Source organism: Oncorhynchus clarkii, chromosome 25, assembly GCF_045791955.1.
Source record: "Oncorhynchus clarkii lewisi isolate Uvic-CL-2024 chromosome 25, UVic_Ocla_1.0, whole genome shotgun sequence".
NCBI lineage: Eukaryota > Metazoa > Chordata > Actinopteri > Salmoniformes > Salmonidae > Oncorhynchus > Oncorhynchus clarkii.
The window spans coordinates 22136165-22155029 of record NC_092171.1 but is presented as its reverse complement, the minus strand read 5'-3'; the positions used below and the strand labels follow the sequence as shown (position 1 = coordinate 22155029).

General features: G+C 44.4%; 2 protein-coding genes and 1 pseudogene across 2 annotated transcripts in view; 1 reads left to right on the top strand and 2 right to left on the bottom strand.

Annotated features, from left to right (window-relative positions):
- Positions 1-621: 621 nt before the first annotated feature.
- On the bottom strand, positions 622-15189 carry LOC139383387 (solute carrier family 38 member 6). The gene is made up of 16 exons (XM_071127912.1): positions 14889-15189; positions 13294-13424; positions 13076-13149; positions 12692-12744; positions 12449-12488; positions 8366-8444; positions 6248-6333; positions 6095-6153; positions 5946-6011; positions 5376-5432; positions 4342-4421; positions 3563-3663; positions 3181-3305; positions 2819-2963; positions 2500-2594; positions 622-2257 (listed from the first exon to the last, which is right to left on the bottom strand). Exons 1-16 carry the CDS (start codon positions 14979-14981, stop codon positions 2174-2176), a joined length of 1368 nt encoding a protein of 455 aa, XP_070984013.1. The 5' UTR covers positions 14982-15189; the 3' UTR covers positions 622-2173.
- A 498-nt stretch (positions 15190-15687) lies between these two features.
- On the top strand, positions 15688-16734 carry LOC139383591 (tRNA (guanine(37)-N(1))-methyltransferase-like; annotated as a pseudogene).
- An 880-nt stretch (positions 16735-17614) lies between these two features.
- Positions 17615-18865, bottom strand: part of LOC139383827 (MNAT1 component of CDK activating kinase) — a 61552-nt gene continuing 60301 nt past the window's right edge. Inside the window, exon 9 of the mRNA XM_071128403.1 lies at positions 17615-17996. Coding sequence (XP_070984504.1) covers positions 17876-17996 — 121 coding nt within the window. The 3' untranslated portion in view covers positions 17615-17875. The remainder of the gene's footprint in view (positions 17997-18865) is intronic.

Here is an 18865-nt window from a genome sequence, read left to right as displayed (position 1 = left end):
GAGAGAGACCATGTAAACTAATATACACTGCTCAAAAAAATAAAGGGAACACTTAAACAACACAATGTAACTCCAAGTCAATCACACTTCTGTGAAATCAAACTGTCCACTTAGGAGGCAACACTGATTGACAATACATTTCACATGCTGTTGTGCAAATGGAATAGAACAGGTGGAAATTATAGGCAATTAGCAAGACACCCCCAATAAAGGAGTGGTTCTGCAGGTGGTGACCACAGACCACTTCTCAGTTCCTATGCTTCCTGGCTGATGTTTTGGTCACTTTTGAATGCTGGCGGTGCTTTCACTCTAGTGGTAGCATGAGATGGAGTCTACAACCCACACAAGTGGCTCAGGTAGTGCAGCTGTAGGGAGGTCATACAGGCACGTGGAGGCCACACACACACTACTGAGCCTCATTTTGACTTGTTTTAAGGACATTACATCAAAGTTGGATCAGCCTGTAGTGTGGTTTTCCACTTTAATTTTGAGTGTGACTCCAAATCCAGACCTCCATGGGTTGATACATTTGATTTCCATTGATAATTTGTGTGATTTTGTTGTCAGCACATTCAACTATGTAAAGAAAAAAGTATTTCATAAGAATATTTCATTCATTCAGATCTAGGATGTGCTATTTTAGTGTTCCCTTTATTTTTTTGAGCAGTGTATTTATTTTCTATAGCACTTTCATTTACGAACAAGAATCTGTCTAATTTAGGGATCTGGCAGTTCATGGTCTTCCACAGCTTCAAGTGATGCTACTAGTAATGTAGAGTTACAACGGTCCAGGGGTGTCATGCACCCATCATTTTAGAGGGGGCACAAAGTACATGAGGATATGCCTATTTTTCTGCATGGGTTATGTAAGCATACAGAGGTATGGTATGATGACCTGGTGTCATTTACCGGTTGTCGATTGTAATTTTGATGTGTCATTCTGACTGTTGTATATCACACATCTCGATATGCTGCACTAACATGCCTAGGATATTACACCAGTAGATACGATCACATAGGCACATATGATCATTATCATAAGGTGCCAGATTACATTTAAACCAAGTATTTATCTGTCTTGAGCTGTCTGTATCCTCCTGACCTGTGGTGCTTTTTTAAAGAAACTAAATATGCTTCTCTGCATCTTTGCCAAAACCTGGGTAAAAGATTGAAAGGAATGTGAGTCTTATTCAGTACATTTAGAAAGTCTAGCAACCTTGCCAGCAGGCATTCCAGCTAAAATGGTTAGATAAGATACTCTAATTTGACTGATAACTAGCTACCAAGCAAATTGTGGTTGGTAGATTGGGAACCCATCTAGCTTGCTAGTTTAAGCTAACTTCATAAAATTGTTATGTGGCTAGTATTACAGCAGAAACAAAATGTATTTTATTTATTCATCAAGGAGTCAATAGGCTACATCACTTGTCAAATTAACTTATTAACATACCACCTGCAAGTCCTACCCATCACTGGCTCTATACTTTGCTCCATGGTTCACCTTGGAAGGAACCACTTACTAGGGAGAATTGGGGTGCCTCTTTGCCTGGTCCACTCAATGTGCCCCCTCTAAAAAAAGATCTGTCAGCAGTATTTGACAAAGAATTAGGGTAAAACATGGGCTTAAAAATTAAGTTGTCATTAACCTAACATCTGAAAAATTTGACAGATCTGCACATGCCCTTGTGCCCCCTATGAGCATGACACCTCTGTTGTCTGGTGATTGGCCGGTCTTCAGCATGGTCAGCCCCAATAAAAGATTTCTTAATCTTGTCAATGAGGGAGTTTAAAAGCAGTTTAAAAATAACAGTATGAATAGAATAACTTCACCGACACTAATACGTCATCCCACATTCAAGATGTATTGTCAAGTGTACACATTGTCCAGAAGTAAAAAAGGCAACTGAAGCTTTGGAAGCACCATAGCTAAAAGGTACAGTTAACATAAAAACACAAGAGCAGTACTGATTGTATGGGGGTGGTGGGCAGTCGAATGCTTTCAGAGTCTGGGTGAAGTGATGCAGTGATCTTGTGGTCATGCCACTGACCTGTGGTCATACATCTTTTGTGGTCATGGAGTTCTGTTGTGCTGCCTAATAGTATTTATTTGGCATAATTCTCCCTTTAGGCTCTATGGAGCAGAGCTGTGGGTGGTCTAGTTCTGTGGTCCTGTTCAGGGGTTCTGTGCCCAGGTGACCACGATGACACACAGACTGAGCAGTCCCACAAACAGGCCGAAGATCAGCAGACATACAGCCTGGGGGGGGGGGGGGGGGGTGACATCACTTTAGTATTAAATACAGTATTATATACAAACAACCACAGGTAGTCATAATCATTACATTGCCAGGTGTTATTGTAGAATAACTATGAGTAGATGGCTATAGAAATTCAATAGTGGTGTTTTCTTGAGTTTCCAGCCATTACAAATTCCTATTTTCTATGAGTTGAAGCTAAACAACTCCAGTATGAGGATGAATTGGGGAAGTGTGCACTTACCCCGACAGACTCCAGAGACTTGAGTGGCTGGTTGCTGAGCCGGAGGTAGAAGATCCCCGGGAACACAAACAACAGGCAGGTCGACGTGGTCGAGCCTGGAGGATGCAGAGGCACAGGCGGTAAAAGAACATACACAATATACTTAACACCCAAATCTAACTATAGATTAAAAAGACAGTCACCCTAAACAAGAGAACATCAACCAACCATTTGAAACCCTTTTATCTGATAAGGACCTAACGTATGAATGCAAATGGTACAATAATAATCCCCCCTCCCCTCAAAGAAAACCCCATTAGTTAAATGACTAAACACCTACCCACAACTCCAAACACATTCCTGATGTCAGGGACAAGGATGGCCAGCAGTATCACCACAGTCAGGATCAAGAGAGTGGAGAAGATATGATACACCCAGGAGAGAGGCCTATCTCCACAAAACAGCACTGACATTGCCTTCCGGGCCTTTAGGGCAGACAGCACAGGTTTAGAGCAATCATACAACTGGACTCATTAAAATATGGTACTGTGATTGGAGGCAAGTCATAACTTTCTATGGGACAGACATGTACATTCTTGGTCATTTAGCAGATAGAATGTCCCAACTACTCATATGGAAGTATGAGAGTGTAAGCAAACAAGCAGACGCAGAGCAGTAGTCTAAAAGGGGTACAGTACTTACAGGGAAATGGATGAGGGGTACAGTAAGCAGCACAGCCAGCAGGATGGCCAGACGCACAGCCATCACCAAGACATCACGCGGCAGGTACGTGTCATAGCTTATCAAGAGCTCTGAGTCTACGTGGCCTGTCAGAGATATAGCAGAGCTTGTCCTAATATTTCTTAATTCCATAACTTTTTAGATGGGTGTATTGTTAGATATTACTGCTAGGAACACAAGCATTGTGCAACACCCGCAATAACATCTGCTAAATATGTGTACACAACCAATAACATTTGATTTGAGTGAAGGACTGGTCCAACATTTTGGAAGGAGGGGGAGACAACATGGATAGAATAGTTTCAACCAGCGCTCTCTCTGTGAGGTGTCACTGTCCGCTTACTGTAGAAGGTGAGGTAGCCAAACAAAGCAGAGATCAGGTAGAGCAGGAAGCTCAGAGAGATGCTAACATTGGTCACATTCTGCATCCTCTTCTTACTGGGCCTAAACACACATCAGGAGAGTGATTGATTATTTCAGTATGCATACATTTGAAAAGGCCCCACAATACATACATGATAACTGCAGAGGCCATGATAATTTCCATAGCAATATGCTGTGAACGTAAACAGGAAATGACTGCCCACTCAGCCTTGTAGTTTTTCGGAATGCTCTTTAATAGACAGAAACTTGGCACGATGGTATTCAAGAGCAAAAACTTCCTAAAATGCATCTGGTAGAAGTAAATAAATCTACATACATTCATAAATAAAAATGACCGCATTTTCATGAATGACTATATAATTGTAAAGCCAGTTCAAAAAAGCATGGAAGACAATACGGAAGTAAAGCGGAAGTGGATGTCACTTTCACATCCCATGTCCAGAAATATATACATTTAGTGAGGAAGGATGAGGATAAACGGCGGCAGAAGGTTATTATGCTCGATTAACAACAAGACAGAGAGCGACCCCATGCAGGCCGAGGGTTGTCGTAAGGACATCGAATACACAGGTTTATACAGTATGATGTGTATGGGATGTGTCAGGCAGGGTACTGACCGGTCCATCTCACTGTAGATGGGCAACACGGCAGTGTGAATACACAGGTGAAGTGAAGTGAAGTGAATACACAGGTATATACAGTACGATGTGTATGGGATGTGTCAGGCAGGATACTGACCGGTCCATCTCACTGTAGATGGGCAACACGGCAGTGTGGCAGAGGAAGGAGAAAGCCAGGGTGGGGATGGTGTAAGCACTCTGAAACACACACCAATCATTCACCACACTGCAGTCATTTAGGCCTTAGCAGTTTATACGGTAACCCAGGGAGGGGGAGCAGTTTATACGGTAACCCAGGGAGGGGGGAGCGGTTTATACGGTAACCCAGGGAGGGGGGAGCGGTTTATACGGTAACCCAGGGAGGAGGGAGCGGTTTATACGGTAACCCAGGGAGGGGGGAGCGGTTTATACGGTAACCCAGGGAGGGGGGAGCGGTTTATACAGTAACCCAGGGAGGGGGGAGCGGTTTATACGGTAACCCAGGGAGGGGGGAGCGGTTTATACGGTAACTCAGGGAGGGGGGAGCAGTTTATACGGTAACCCAGGGAGGGGGGAGCAGTTTATACAGTAACCCAGGGAGGGGGGAGCAGTTTATACGGTAACCCAGGGAGGGGGGAGCGGTTTATACGGTAACCCAGGGAGGGGGGAGCAGTTTATACGGTAATCCAGGGAGGGGGGAGCAGTTTATACAGTAACCCAGTGAGGGGGGAGCGGTTTATACGGTAACCCAGGGAGGGGGGAGCGGTTTATACGGTAACCCAGGGAGGGGGAGCGGTTTATACGGTAACCCAGGGAGGGGGAGCAGCAGTGTGTGTGTGTGTGTGTGTGCGGATCGAGTAGTTGAAGCAATAATAGTAGACATTACTAGCTAAACTGAAGTGTGGTAATGTCACACAGGTGTTATTCCAAACACTGCACAATGCTGCACTCTTAATGACTGGGAAATGTCACCAGTGACCAACTAAGAACTAGAGACAGACAGTGCCATTTACTGAAGCGCTAAAAGAGCCATAGGACTGCTTCTGCAACTGTCATCATTATTATTATTATTATTATTATTATTAATTACCAATTATTATATAGCTTCTGTGTGTTTTATGGACTACATATCCATGGTTGATGAAGACAACTTTTCAACCAATGCATACATACCTTACTGGAGATGACAAAGAGTTTGGGCGTACATTCCGATTCCGAGGAATTGGATACCTGGAAAAATGTTATGAACAGAGAAAATGGAGCAAGGTTAAAGCTATTCCATTCTTTTTTTTCTTTTTTAAAATGAGACCAGTTGTAAACGGTGGCTAAACATGTGAGCGTTGTTGCGGTAGATTAAATTCCAGTCATGGCTGTGGAGAAACGTAAATAGCAGCCATTTAAAAATGGACCCAAAGCCGTGACTGTGTACAAGGAAGCAATAGTGCTGCGCTTATATCCAACAAGGTCAACGGTCACTTCCTTGCACTGGCGAGGTCATAGGTACTTCCTCCCCTCCAGGACTGGCACCAATCACAGTGCAGTGTTCCCTGGTCTTTGTCATACATAACTAGCTCAGTCAGCCACCAAAGCCTCCCATTCAGAAATTCAATCTCCAGGATTGTGTCCTATGGCCTAATCCTATGGCCCTGAACCAGGCCTGCAGTAAAGCTCACAGCCTTCAGGTCAATGTGACCAACAGTATTTGGTGTGTGTGGCCAGGGCAGTTTGCATTGTGGTTGTTACCTGGTTGATGCTCAGGGTCACATTGCTTGGGAGGGGGCAAGGGATGGACGATTTCTTGACCACAACCTGGGAAAAAGGCAACAGGTCAGATGGATTATGGAGGAAAAGAAACAAGTCTTTTACAAGCATAAGATTTGAACTGAACTCACCACAACTGTAAAGAAGAGAATGAAGAGGAATGCAAGGCTACTGGTGTAGCCCAAGAAACCTAGAGGGTGGAAGGAGAGGAATGGTGATATACACAGCTATCAAAGATTCAGGGGCAAGAGTGCCAGATGACGAGACTAAACCAGGCTACTCACCAATCTTGGGCAGCAGAGCCAGAGGTAGAACCACACACACCGTCATCAGAATCAGCAACGTTTTGCCATCTTCATACCAGGCCCCCCTACAGAGAGATGGTCAGAGAGGATGAAGGGAGAGGGGGAAAGAGAATATTGATATCTTCAGAACCCCCCCCCCCCCCCCCCCCCCAGTCTTATGATGAAGACACTAATGGGGAATCTCCCCTGGAACCCCGAACAAAAAAAATTGTCTCCATTTCATGCTCAAATACAGCGAGACAGTCTCATCATGTGGTATACATTAAAGGCTTTAACTCTCACAAACCATAACAATTATGTAATTCACATGCAAACGTTCTCTCAGATGGGGCATGATTTCAGTCGCTGTTTTTTTTTCCTGAGGGCGAATAATATTTTCCTTTGCTGAGGGATAGCCTTGGCAATTTATTCAGAAAGCGGGTGGTGGGAGGGAGAGCGAGGGGGGGGGGGGGGGCAAAAGGGTGACATGTGGAAGGCATGCTGGCTCCGCTGGGGTCGATCGGGATGGGAGTGAGCGGTGGCTCTGGCTGTTGTGTGTTGGGAGGGAAGAGACGCAGTGTGGGGTCATGTGGGACTGGCTCCAGGGCTGTTTATGGGGCTCCCAGTATCAGCAGCACCTGCTCTGACCACATCAACACCAAGTGACTCGTTTGGCAGTTTCACGGCTCCTGGGTTACCATAGTGGCCCAGTCTTCTCTGTCTGCACGGACTGGACATTCTTTAACAGGATGCCATGTAAACAACCACTCTGACCCAAACGCCTGTCTCAGCTCAAACCTAAACCCTTCCTAGGACAATCAGGTTACACTACTGTTCAGTTCAGAACCTTTCCTCTGCTTCTACCAAAGGGAAGCCCATATCGCCACTGGCTATCTGGAGGATGTGGATCAACCCTGGTTAGATTACTCAATGGAGAGGGGGAAAAAAAGATTGTTGAAATGCCTGTGAAATGTGGTATAACAAGCTGCAGGATGGGACTGAGTTTTGACTAGCTCTGCCAATGAGTCCATCTCCACCAAGTGTTGGAGATTAGCATAAATCTGGTCAATGCAGCAGAAACGCATCCCAGCTGTCCATGACCGTGCCTGGCTTCGTCAGTGGCCTTTAACAAGGGCTCATTGACTTACTGTAGGCAGTACATAATTCACTACAGACACGACTCGAAAGCTCCAAAATAGACTACAACTGACTGCCTTTCACTCTGGGATACCAAGATAAGAGGCTGCAAATGGAAATGCTTTTTAATATAAATCAACTTGGGGTATGCTATTTAATATAAATCAACTGGAGTATTTAGCATTTAATGGGCTTCAATATGAGCGTGTTAACATCCCAAAGCCACTCATCAACAGCACAGTTTTGTTTCCCTCAGCACGGCCGTAATTAAAATGGCAAAACTGATATCCCGTTGTATCGCTCTGATTCCAGGGAACATATGCAAGAGATTTGGGGCGAGGGAGTGCCTCTAATACAAAGCAGCTGTGCGGGGAAGAGTCAGATGTTGACGGATTGGGCTGAGACCAGCCACAGCTATCGCTCAGCTCAGTGTGGCTGATAATAAAGTGATAGAAGTTACATTCTAGGCCTTGGACATCCCTGTGGGCTGTTCTCAGGAGGTAGGGAGGGGAAGGGGTACGTCTTCCAGCCAGGCCTCAATGAAGGACAGGACACTGATGGAGTCTGAGGAATGGTTCTCAGTCAGTCAGAGGTACAGTTCCTCCACTGCTGCTCCACGTTACACAACACCACTGAGGCTTTCCTCCAAGCCCTGCTAGACAGTGTATTGTGGTTTGGTGACATATTTCCTCCACATTCTTCATGTGATCTTAGCTGAATCTGATGCCTGGCTAGGTATGAGTAGTTAATTCCAGGTTTAGCTGCCTTGTGGTTAGAATCCTTAGTCTTATGTCAGTTATTTGATCCAAATCTGCTCTAAATGGCATTTTACCTGTGTCAGTAAAATGTGATTAATGCACCATATGGACAGAAATAACTGTTAGTGATAAGGCAGATAAAACCACAGGAGGAATGTCTTGGTAACTAGTTTGTTTGAATAAAAGCTCATTTGAATTGAAAATGCAGGAAGTGTATGCATACCCAGTGGTCTCTGGGCTCAGGAAGCTGGCAATGGCTGCAGGAAGCTCTGTTTTCAAGATGAACATGTATGACGACATGGCTGGGGAGGAATATCAGAGACGCTCATTATAGTTAAAACCATATTGTTCACACACGAGCAAATAGTCAAATATGCTGTTCCAACCAAACACAGGTCAGACAAAGGTTAAGAATATTAGTCCACACCTCTCCAAGCTGACAGAGGTGGGGCAGCAGACTCCGGGGATCACCCAGCTAAGCCCAAATTGTAGATACTATGCAGATGTTTCCACTGCAGAAGCCCCGTCAGGGCAGCAAGAATGGAGAGGGAAGGAATACTAACAATAATGATCCCTGACACTAATCCAGGTATTTCTCCTCCTCCCTCCTGCTTCCTAGGAAACAGGATATTGTATGAGTTTCATGAGCCGCCCCCTCCCTCCCACCCAAACTCTTCTGACAGCCAATCATAGGCCAGGCTTTAGGTCACTTCATGTGGGTCAGACTGCCCACCCCTAATATGAGAGAGCGGGACAGAGGGAGCAAATGACGTGAGGTGAGAAGTGCTTAGGTCAGGGTAAGTGAGAGAGTGTTAGTCAGTTGCTATGGTTAAGGGAGGCAGCGTTATGGGTATTAGATTGGGGAACGAGGGAGGGCCAGGGCCAGCTGCCTGGACCAGACTGCCCTGGGCTGGACTTCCTGTCTCCTTTAAACTAAACTAACCTGTACCCTTATCCCTACTGATCCACTAATTGTTTTCATTAGAAAACGCTTCCAACACTACTGCCCACACAGACAGCCACACGTACAGATAATCATTAGGCGCCTATCTTGGACTCATAGGATTTGAGGTAACCCCAGCATCAGATGCCAACTTGTCTCTGCCCTGGCCTTGATGAAGTGCAGTTACAGTGTTGGCATGCTTTACTATGGGGGTGCCAGGAATCTCCCTTCCTCAGACATAATAGCCCAGTGGTATGGCTACAGTGTGGGATATTCCTTGCTCACACGCTCAGTTCAGCTCACAGACACTATGGTAAATACAGTACATAACACCTAGTCTGGAGTTTATTCTGACGTATGGACCACAGAAACCCGACCTTCCTTATGACCAGGCATAAAAATAGATTTGCATGTCCATACAGACATGGGAAACATGATGGAATTGTTTAGAGTCATGCAGTCATATACAGTAAGTAGACAACGTCTTCCACAAGCCAGACACATTGGTAGTGGGGAATATACTTTCATCTCTAAACATAAGGCCATGAGCAAAAAATGATATTCTTTCAATCAAAAGCTATTGAATTATGGTCTTTCTCAACAACAAAAAAAGGAGAGTTGGTGTACTGTGTAATGTATTGGTGTATGTACAGTATGTACCCTGTGGACACAGTGGGAAGGTGTATTTAGCACAAGACAGAGGCACTTTCATTTCATTAAGCTAGTGGGCGGGGGTCTGAGAGAGTCCTAGGCCAGTGGTTCCCAACCCTTTCAGTTACTGTACCACCAACTGAATTTTACTCTGCCTGGAGTAACCCTGAAGTACCCCCTCATGTATATTTTACCAGTAGGCCTATGATCTCATGAGTCTTCTCAAGTACCCCCGTGGATAGACCAAGTACCCCTAGTTGGGAGCCACTGCCGTAGGCCATGTAGTAATTAAGGTTGATAGGCCCATCAGCTTTTGGCAGGGTAGATAAGTGTTTACCCAGAGTGAGCTAATTGCACCCCTTACAAAAGGACAGACACAGGGGGGGGGGGCATGGCAGTGCATAGGCCCTCTCTCAAGGACTGCCCCATGCTGGGACAACCACAAACATTTTAAAGGGCACTGCAATAATAATCCACTCAGCCCTGCTGCTAATGACTGGGCAAGAGAGAGCACCTAGGCTCCCATCTGTGTGAAAAGTAGTGCTGAGGAAGGGAGGGGGAGGTATAAGTGGGGGCTCCCATTAGGTCTCATCACTGAGGGGTGGGACTATGAGGGTCACCATCTGAGATCAATTAGTATGTTTCAGACCCATATGGAAGGCGCCAGAGGAGACAGTGCCTTGAGGTTAAAGGTTATCAGGGACTCGGGCCAATGGCCACACCAGGAAGGGTTGTGGTGCAGGGCCCTTTGGTTTCCAGCAGGAGGCCCAGTAAGACTGCAGTAAACACAGTTTAGTCAAATGAACAGTTTATTTACTATTATTTCATTTGACATTTACTGAACTAGGCAAGTCAGTTAAGAACAAATTAAGAACAAATTCTTATTTACAATGACTGTCATTGATGCCTCTTGCACCGAGATGTTTTAAATGTATTTTATTTCACCTTTATTTAACCAGGTAGGCTAGTTGAGAACAAGTTCTCATTTGCAACTGCGACCTGGCCAAGATAAAGCGTAGCAATTCGACACATACAACAACACAGAATTACACATAGAATAAACAAAACATACAGTCAATAATACAGTAGAACAAAAGAAAACAAAAAGTCTATATACAGTTAGTGCAAATGAGGTAAATTAAGGAAATAAATAGGCCATGGTGGCGAAGTAATTACAATATAGCAATTAAACACTGGAATGGTAGATCGGCAGAAGATGAATGTGCAGGTAGAGATACTGGGGTGCAAAGGAACAAAATAAATAAATAAATACCAGTATAGGGATGAGGTAGGTAGATAGATAGATGGGCTGTTTACAGATAGAGCAGTTTACAGATCACTGCACCTGTACTTAGCCTGACAGCTGGTGCTTAAAGCTAGTGAGGGAGATGTGAGTCTCCAGCTTCAGAGATTTTTGCAATTCGTTCCAGTCATGGGCAGCAGAGAACTGGAAGGAAAGACGACCAAAGGAGGAATTGGCTTTGGGGGTGACCAGTGAGATATACCTGCTGGAGCGAGTGCTACGAGTGGGTGCTGCTATGGTGACCAGTGAGCTGAGATAAGGCGGGGCTTTACCTAGCAGAAACTTGTAGATTACCTGTAGCCAGTGGGTTTGGCGACGAGTATGAAGCGAGGGCCAACCAACGAGAGTGTACAGGTCGCAATGGTGGGTAGTGTATGGGGCTTTGGTGACAAAACGGATGGCACTGTGATAGACTGCATCCAGTTTGTTGAGTAGAGTGTTGGAGGCTATTTTATAGATGACATCACCGAAGTCGAGGATCGGTAGGATGGTCAGTTTTACGAGGGTATGTTTGGCAGCATGAGTGAAGGATGCTTTGTTGCGATATAGGAAGCTGATTCTAGATTAAATTTTGGATTGGAGATGTTTAATGTGAGTCTGGAAGGAGAGTTTACAGTCTAACCAGACACCCAGGTATTTGTAGTTGTCCACGTATTCCAAGTCAGAGCAGTCCAGAGTAGTGATGCTGGACGGGCGAGCAGGTGCGGGCAGCGATCGGTTGAAGAGCATGCATTTAGTTTTACTTGCGTTTAAGAGCAGTTGGAGGTCACTGAAGGAGAGTTGTATTGGCATTGAAGCTCGTCTGGAGGTTAGTTAACACAGTGTCCAAGGAGGGGTCAGAAGTATACAGAATGGTGTAGTCTGCGTAGAGGTGGATCAGAGACTCACCAGCAGCAAGAGCAACATCATTGATGTATACAGAAAAGAGTCGGCCCGAGAATTGAACCCTGTGGCACACCCATAGAGATTGTCAGAGGTCCAGACAACAGGCCCTCCAATTTGACACACTGAACTCTATCAGTGAAGTAGTTGGTAAACCAGGCGAGGCAATCATTTGAGAAACCAAGGCTGTCGAGTCTGCCAATAAGAATGTTGTGATTGACAGAGTCGAAAGCCTTGGCCAGGTCGAGATGCCGTGCCTTAGACCGCTGCGCCACTCAGGAGCCCTAAAAGGAGTGGAGATGCCGGGGATTGAACCCAGAACCTCATACAGTTACAGGAAACGTGTCCAGCGTTACAACCTCCTCACTCCCGCCAGTGACACATGATACTGTGACATCATTGAGGCTAAACCAGGTCTGCCTCACCGTAAAATGTTACTTCTCAATGGTGCTACCTCATTTCAAATGTTACAACTGCAGGATGCAGAATTGAGGAACTTAAGAGCAAAGAAACAAAGCTGACCTTACCTCCAATGTTTTGGATGAGAATACTGACTCCAACAAGAACCTACAAATAATTTAAAAGGGGGTTACTTGAATGATAGATTATTTCCTACGCAGGTACAAAAGTGAAATATCAGAGTTCATAACGTTCCACAACTGTGTAGTACTATACTAGGCATACAAGTCAAGCTTCATGTCTTACTTCCTCCTTGATGGAAACAGTGAATAATATTTATTTGTGACTTATGATTTGTTATTCGGACTCACTTTGCCTGGCTTCTGCAAGGCTCTGCCGCCTAGGTCTTCATATGAGGTGATACCTATGGGTGACAGAAACCCATCAATCCACCATAAACAAACAGTGTACATTCTCTACAGTTCACACCTAATCTTAAACAGGAACTATATGGAAGTGTACTATAATTCTAATTCCCATTGACATCTCATCTAAACCAACTCTCAGGAGACAATACTGGTAGTAACATACTCAAGATGACTGAATTAGAGGTGTGCCATCACCTGACTGATCATGTGGGTTTATTTTAGCTTGTCTAAGAGATAAGATGGAATGATCTAGATTGACATTACATTGTCAGCCTAATCACGCTATATCATACAGACGTTTGACATGAGATCTGAAGGCCAGCTCACCGGTTTGATCACACAGCTTCAGTAGGAGGTGTATAGAGTAAGCTGCCAGACTGGACACTAGCAGCAAGAGGATACTGCAGACATGGAGCCACATTCACATCACAGTGACATACATAGAGATACAGTTGTAGAGATTGTATGGGAAAGCTGAGCACACAAAGGATTTAAGAGGCAGCGCAATTTCTTCTTAAAAATATGCCTGGATGTGTCCTACTCACCAAAAGCCCACTATGCCTGTGTTGGCCATAGCGTAGGCCAGGCCCAGGATGCCACTGCCCATGATGGCATTCATCAGGTTGAAGACCGAGGAGGTAAAGGAGGCCCCTTTAGCCCTTGGCTCCTCTGCTCTCTGGAGGGGTAGCGGAAGAGCGAGAGGGGGGGGGGGGGGGGGAGACATAAGGAGAGCCCAGTCAATCACAAATCAATATACAACTCACTACACAATAGCTTACTTTTACTTGAAAGCACCATTTCTGATACAAAACATAATCAAGAAAGGGACACGGACTGACTACTACTTAGGGGAAACCCTTCTGAGATACACTGGTGTAATGATGATGAGGATCACTGCCCTATAATGAAATGTAGGATGTGGGAATGGAATGAGGGATGAGTGGATTTGAGCTGCCTGAGCTGTGTATATTAAGGGTGATGCCTGGCTCGGCATGGCCTCTCTATTAGGGAATACCCTGGAGAGATCCAGCCACAACCCTGGGTGTCAGTGTCACAGCAAACAGGAGTATGAGTCTGGATTAACATACACATTTTTGGAGCTGATATAGCCAAGGTTACAGCAGTGGTGGACAGGAAATGCACTATAATTACATAAAATCAAATGTTACTGGTCACGTGTTTAGCAGATGTTATTGCGGGTGTAGCAAAATGCTTGAGTTTCTAGCTCCGACAGTAAAGTAATATCTGACAATTTCACAACCTACAACACACACAAATCTAAGTAAAGGAATGGGATTAAGAAAATATAAATATTTGGACAAGCAATGTCAGAGCGGCATAGACTAAAATACAGTAGAATACAGAATACATCATATACATATGAGATGAGTAAGGCAAAATATGAACACATTATTAAAAAGTGACTAGAGGGCTAAACATGAGGCGATATAGGTGCTAGCAGAGAAGCCGTAGTAAAATGTCTGAGGTGCTCCAATTCCCGTGTAAGTTAATTTGTTTCACAGCAATCAATCACCATAATGAGTAACCAGTCCAATCAATCATTTTAAAGACTAGTGTTGCAATGCTTGACCTTATTAGGGGACATTATTTTCTTTGTCATGAACTCTAAGGTTCACTTTACAGTGGGATGTGTGAAGATGCCAAATTTAACAGACAAAAACTGCCAAAGAAATATGTAGCCTACCAGTCACTATCTGCTGGCTCAAGAAGAATAACTTTTAACAAATCATTCTAATGGGATGTGTTCAGTACCTCCCTGAGGCCAAATCATTGTGAAATGTGGACTTTGCAATGCCAAACAGCCTAAGAGAATGTGCATGATTTCCAAAGTGCTGAGGGAGACAATGCAAGTGAACTAAAGTGTCATGTGAGATAGAATTGTACAGATTGAGCATGTGATTCATGTTCACTAGCTGGGTCCTGCCTTCTATTTGACCGTTTCACTTTCTAACATAATATAGACTCCCTACTAGAGACCAGTTGTAGTAGGCTAGATTGGGATTGTAAACCGGTTGCCAAAAGTAACGTTACTGAAACTCAGACTGCCATTGTCTGAGTGAGCAGAAGGTTATTTAACGTATGCCTCTTAATACCCGGCTAGAGCGGAGTGCTTACTTACATTTCCCAGGAGAGGGTTGGTCTCGCAGCCCATGTCATCCGCAGCGGCCCAATGGTCAGAGTGGACGGTGGTGCCTTCCCCATTGATACTCATGTCTCCAGGTGACTTACCCAAGAGCAAGGCGTTAGTATAATGTTACTTTCAACAACCAATACAATAGATACCTCATCTGTGCAGTTTGTGGTGGCTGTTCACGGCAAACGCTTCCTTTAACCAACAAAATATGCGCCACTATTAGAAACGTTCTAGCTGTGTTTGCAACTTCTGACAGTTGATTTGAGTTGGTCATATGACATGAAAACGCTTCCGCATGTATTCGTCGCCTTTATAGGTCGCACAACATTTTTATCAAATCAGAGATCGACAGTTCCATCTGACGAATCATGTGGCTGCAAACAAGTCCACTAATGATGACATAAACATGTGCGCGTTATGCAGAGCCGATATTGAGGTGATGAATGCGTTTCAATGTTTACATTTGTACTGAATAAAGTAATCTTTCCATGCAATATCAAACAGTAATCGTTCAGTGTTATGTGTCAATTATCCGCTTTTTATTTTACGTATATTGTCTGTTTTTCATTTTCCTAATGTAGATGCTTAGGGCAGGTAATATTTCAAAGAGACCTCTTCTACGATTTGTCATTGCAGGAGTATTCCTAGAATATTCTCACTACTACAAATTTAAAACAGCTTGCAATCCCGCTATCGATATCGGACCCAGTGTTCTGCGGTCCCGAGCATCAACTTGTCCTGTGAGTTCCAGAATCAGATGCCTGTGCAGCAACAATACAGCGCGATGGAGCCCAGCCTATACACAGCTCCTCCAGAGGTCCGAGGTCTGACTTGTTTGGATAAAGAAGCCCAGACAGTTGTTGTCCCAGCCCTGTGTGTGACAAAATAAGTCCTGAATAAATTGGTAAAGAGCCCGAAAGAAATAGCCCTCCAGCGCCCAGGCATGTTAAAGCGTTTTTGGCGGTCGAAGGCAGCGATAATGACAGGCTCTTGCTGCTGGACCCTGCCAGTGTCTCCTCACCCAACTCATTCAGCGACGCAGAGGCCGAGGTGTTGCGGTCATTTGGAGTACCTCAAGAGCTACAGGTGCAACAAGCTACGGCTGACCTATGATAACCTGAAGAGTGAGGAGGTTCTGTGCACTCTGCTTCCAGAGGGACAGGATTTCACTCAGGGTTTAGTCGAGTGGGTCACATTGCACATATGAACCTGCGGGAGCACCAGCTTCCCTACAGAAACCTCATAGGTGAGAGTGCCACAAACATACTGTACTGTTCAGCATCACAATATAAGTAGTACTATCTGTCAGAAGACAGACACAAGCATGGGTATCAGAGATGCTGTTGACAGGTCATTGTGTATTTTACAAGTGATGCTTTCTTCAATCCCTGACCACCCTCCCAAGATTGTGTTTCCTGAGTGGTCAATTAGCTACCGATGAAATACATTAAGTGCGTGTGTGAGGAAAACGATAGTGCTGATTCATTTTGTTTTACTGGCATGATGCTGTCTGCTGTTGCAAATCAATTTCCAGGCCAAGTCATAATGGATAAGAACCCTTGGGTGACCTGTGTGGTCAATAAGACCAACACCATCGACTCCACCTACCGCTTCTTCAAGATGGTGATGGTTGGAGAGGAGAATATGGTGGCCAAAGTAAGTCCAATAAAATTGTGATTTTGATTAAACATAGTTTGTCATGAAATCAGAGGCATGCGCATTGCATTCATTCCTTATCTTCGCTCTCCCTCTGCTATAGGTGCGTGAGAACGGTGTGACATATGAGTTTTATTTCTCCTGTGTGTATTGGAACTGTCAGGGGTTCACATAGGGGTCATGATCAGGGCTGTACCAAATGTTTGATGTATTATAATAATTGATTATGCTTATGTTATCTCCACCCGGCATAGCCATAAGAGGACTGGCCACCCCTCATAGACTGGTTCCTCTAGGTTTCTTCCTAGGTTTTGGCCTTTTTAGGGAGTTTTTTCTAGCCACCGTGCTTCTACACCTGCATTGCTTGCTGTTTGGGGTTTTAGGCTGGGTTTCTGTACAGCACTTTGAGATATCAGCTGATGTAAGAAGGGCTAAATAAATACATTTGATGTTGTATTAATAGAAGGGGAGGGGTTATAAGACCCCTGTCTGCCTGCCTGCTGAAGGGGACAGCCAGTGTACATGTGATGTGAAACTGCCGCAAGTGCACTGCTATGTGTTCTCTAAGGAGTAAGACCCTCAGAGAGACATGGTGGAAAGGGCCTCAGCCAGCCTGGGGTTGTCCCTAGAGGGGCGGTGCTCTGTGCATCTGGTGAGGAATGTTGCCCCCAATAAGGAGATGATGTCTGTGACCTTCACTATCCCCAAAGAGGTGCTCTTCAGCAGTAAGAATACACACAGGCAGGTGAGCTTTCATTCACACAGTACTCACACATGCATGATTCATTCACTCTGAAAAACTGAAAATGAAAATACTCTTTCTTCTCTCCTCAGAAACCATAGAAGAACCAGCGCCAAAGAGACAGAAGTCTGGGGAGACGAAAGATTGAATATATTTGACCAAGGAAGTCATTCTGAGACATTAAAATTATACATTTCGTTTTTGATCTGTGAATGGTGTTCACATTTTAATTTTAAAGTGTCAATGAGGCGGTCATGATCTAAATCATGGTAACGTCTTGACTGGTCCATTATCCTGGTCAAACAATAAGGCATTGTTTCAAAAGCTTTATTATCCAACAAACGACATGGTTCAGACCACAACTGGCTTGTTTTTTTAAATATTTATTTTAATAAAAATGAAAATAAGATCATACAAAAATAGCAACATATACATCCTGGTCTGACTTTAGACCACCTTCCATAGCGGTCTATGGCTCCCTCCCCAATGTAGAGCAGGGTGGTGATTTGAGTCCTTAGACAAGAGTTTATATTGACAGCCTCATATTTCTGAGCTCCTCTCTGTTTTTGAGGAGTCAACCCAGTGGATGGAAGAGCCCACTGAAGGCATCCTGGATGGCTCGATGACACGCCAGTCCTGAGTTGTATCCTCCAGCCATGTCCTGGGGCTGGGCAGTACGCACGTGGTTCAAATACCTACCAACAGAAAGAGAGAAGAACCATACCAGTAAAATATAATTTTGTAACAAAGCAGTGTCAGCACCTACAGTGCATTTGGAAAGTATTCAGACCCCTTGAATTCTTCCACATTTTGTTACGTTACAGTCCGATACCAAAATGTATTAAATTAATTTTTCCCCCTCATTATTTTACACACAATAACCCATAATGACAAAGGGAAAACAGGTTTTTAGACATTTTTACAAATGTATTAACATTTTTAAAAACATCTACCTTATGTAAATAAGTATTTAGACCCTTTGCTATGAGACTCGAAATTGAGCTCAGGTGCATCCTGTTTCCATTGATCATCCTTGAGATGTTTCTACAACTTGGAGTCCACCTGTAGTAAATTCAATTGATTGGACATGATTTGGAAAGGCACACACCTGTCTATATAAAGGTACCACAGTTGACAGTGCATGTCAGAGCAAAAACCAAGTAATCAGGTCGAAGGAATAGAGTAGAGCTCCGAGACAGGATTGTGTCAAGGCCAGACCTGGGGAAGGGTACAATGGCCTCCATCATTCTTAAAAAGAAGAAGTTTGGAACCACCATACACTTGCTGGCTGCCATGCCAAACTGAGCAATCAGGGAAGAGGGCCTTGGTCAGGGCATTTACCAAGAACCCAATGGTCACTCTGATAGAGCTCCAGAGTTCCTCTGTGGAGATTGGAGAACCTTCCAGAAGGACAACCATCTCTGCAGCACTCTACCAATCAAGCTTTTACAGTAGAGTGGCCAGATGGAAACCACTCCTCAGTAAAAGGCACATGACAGCCCGCTTGGAGGTTGCCAAAAGGCACCTAAAGACTGACCATGAGAAACAAGATTCTCAGATCTGA

Bases quoted from the DNA above. Each gene is read 5' to 3' on its own strand.
- LOC139383387 (XM_071127912.1), bottom strand. From the start codon at position 14,981: ATGAGTATCAATGGGGAAGGCACCACCGTCCACTCTGACCATTGGGCC. The intron at 8,445-12,448 runs GTAAGGTCAGCT...ATTCCTCCCCAG, and splicing joins TCTCATCCAAAACATTGGAG to CCATGTCGTCATACATGTTC. The intron at 5,433-5,945 runs GTAACAACCACA...ACATTTTTCCAG, and splicing joins TGACCCTGAGCATCAACCAG to GTATCCAATTCCTCGGAATC.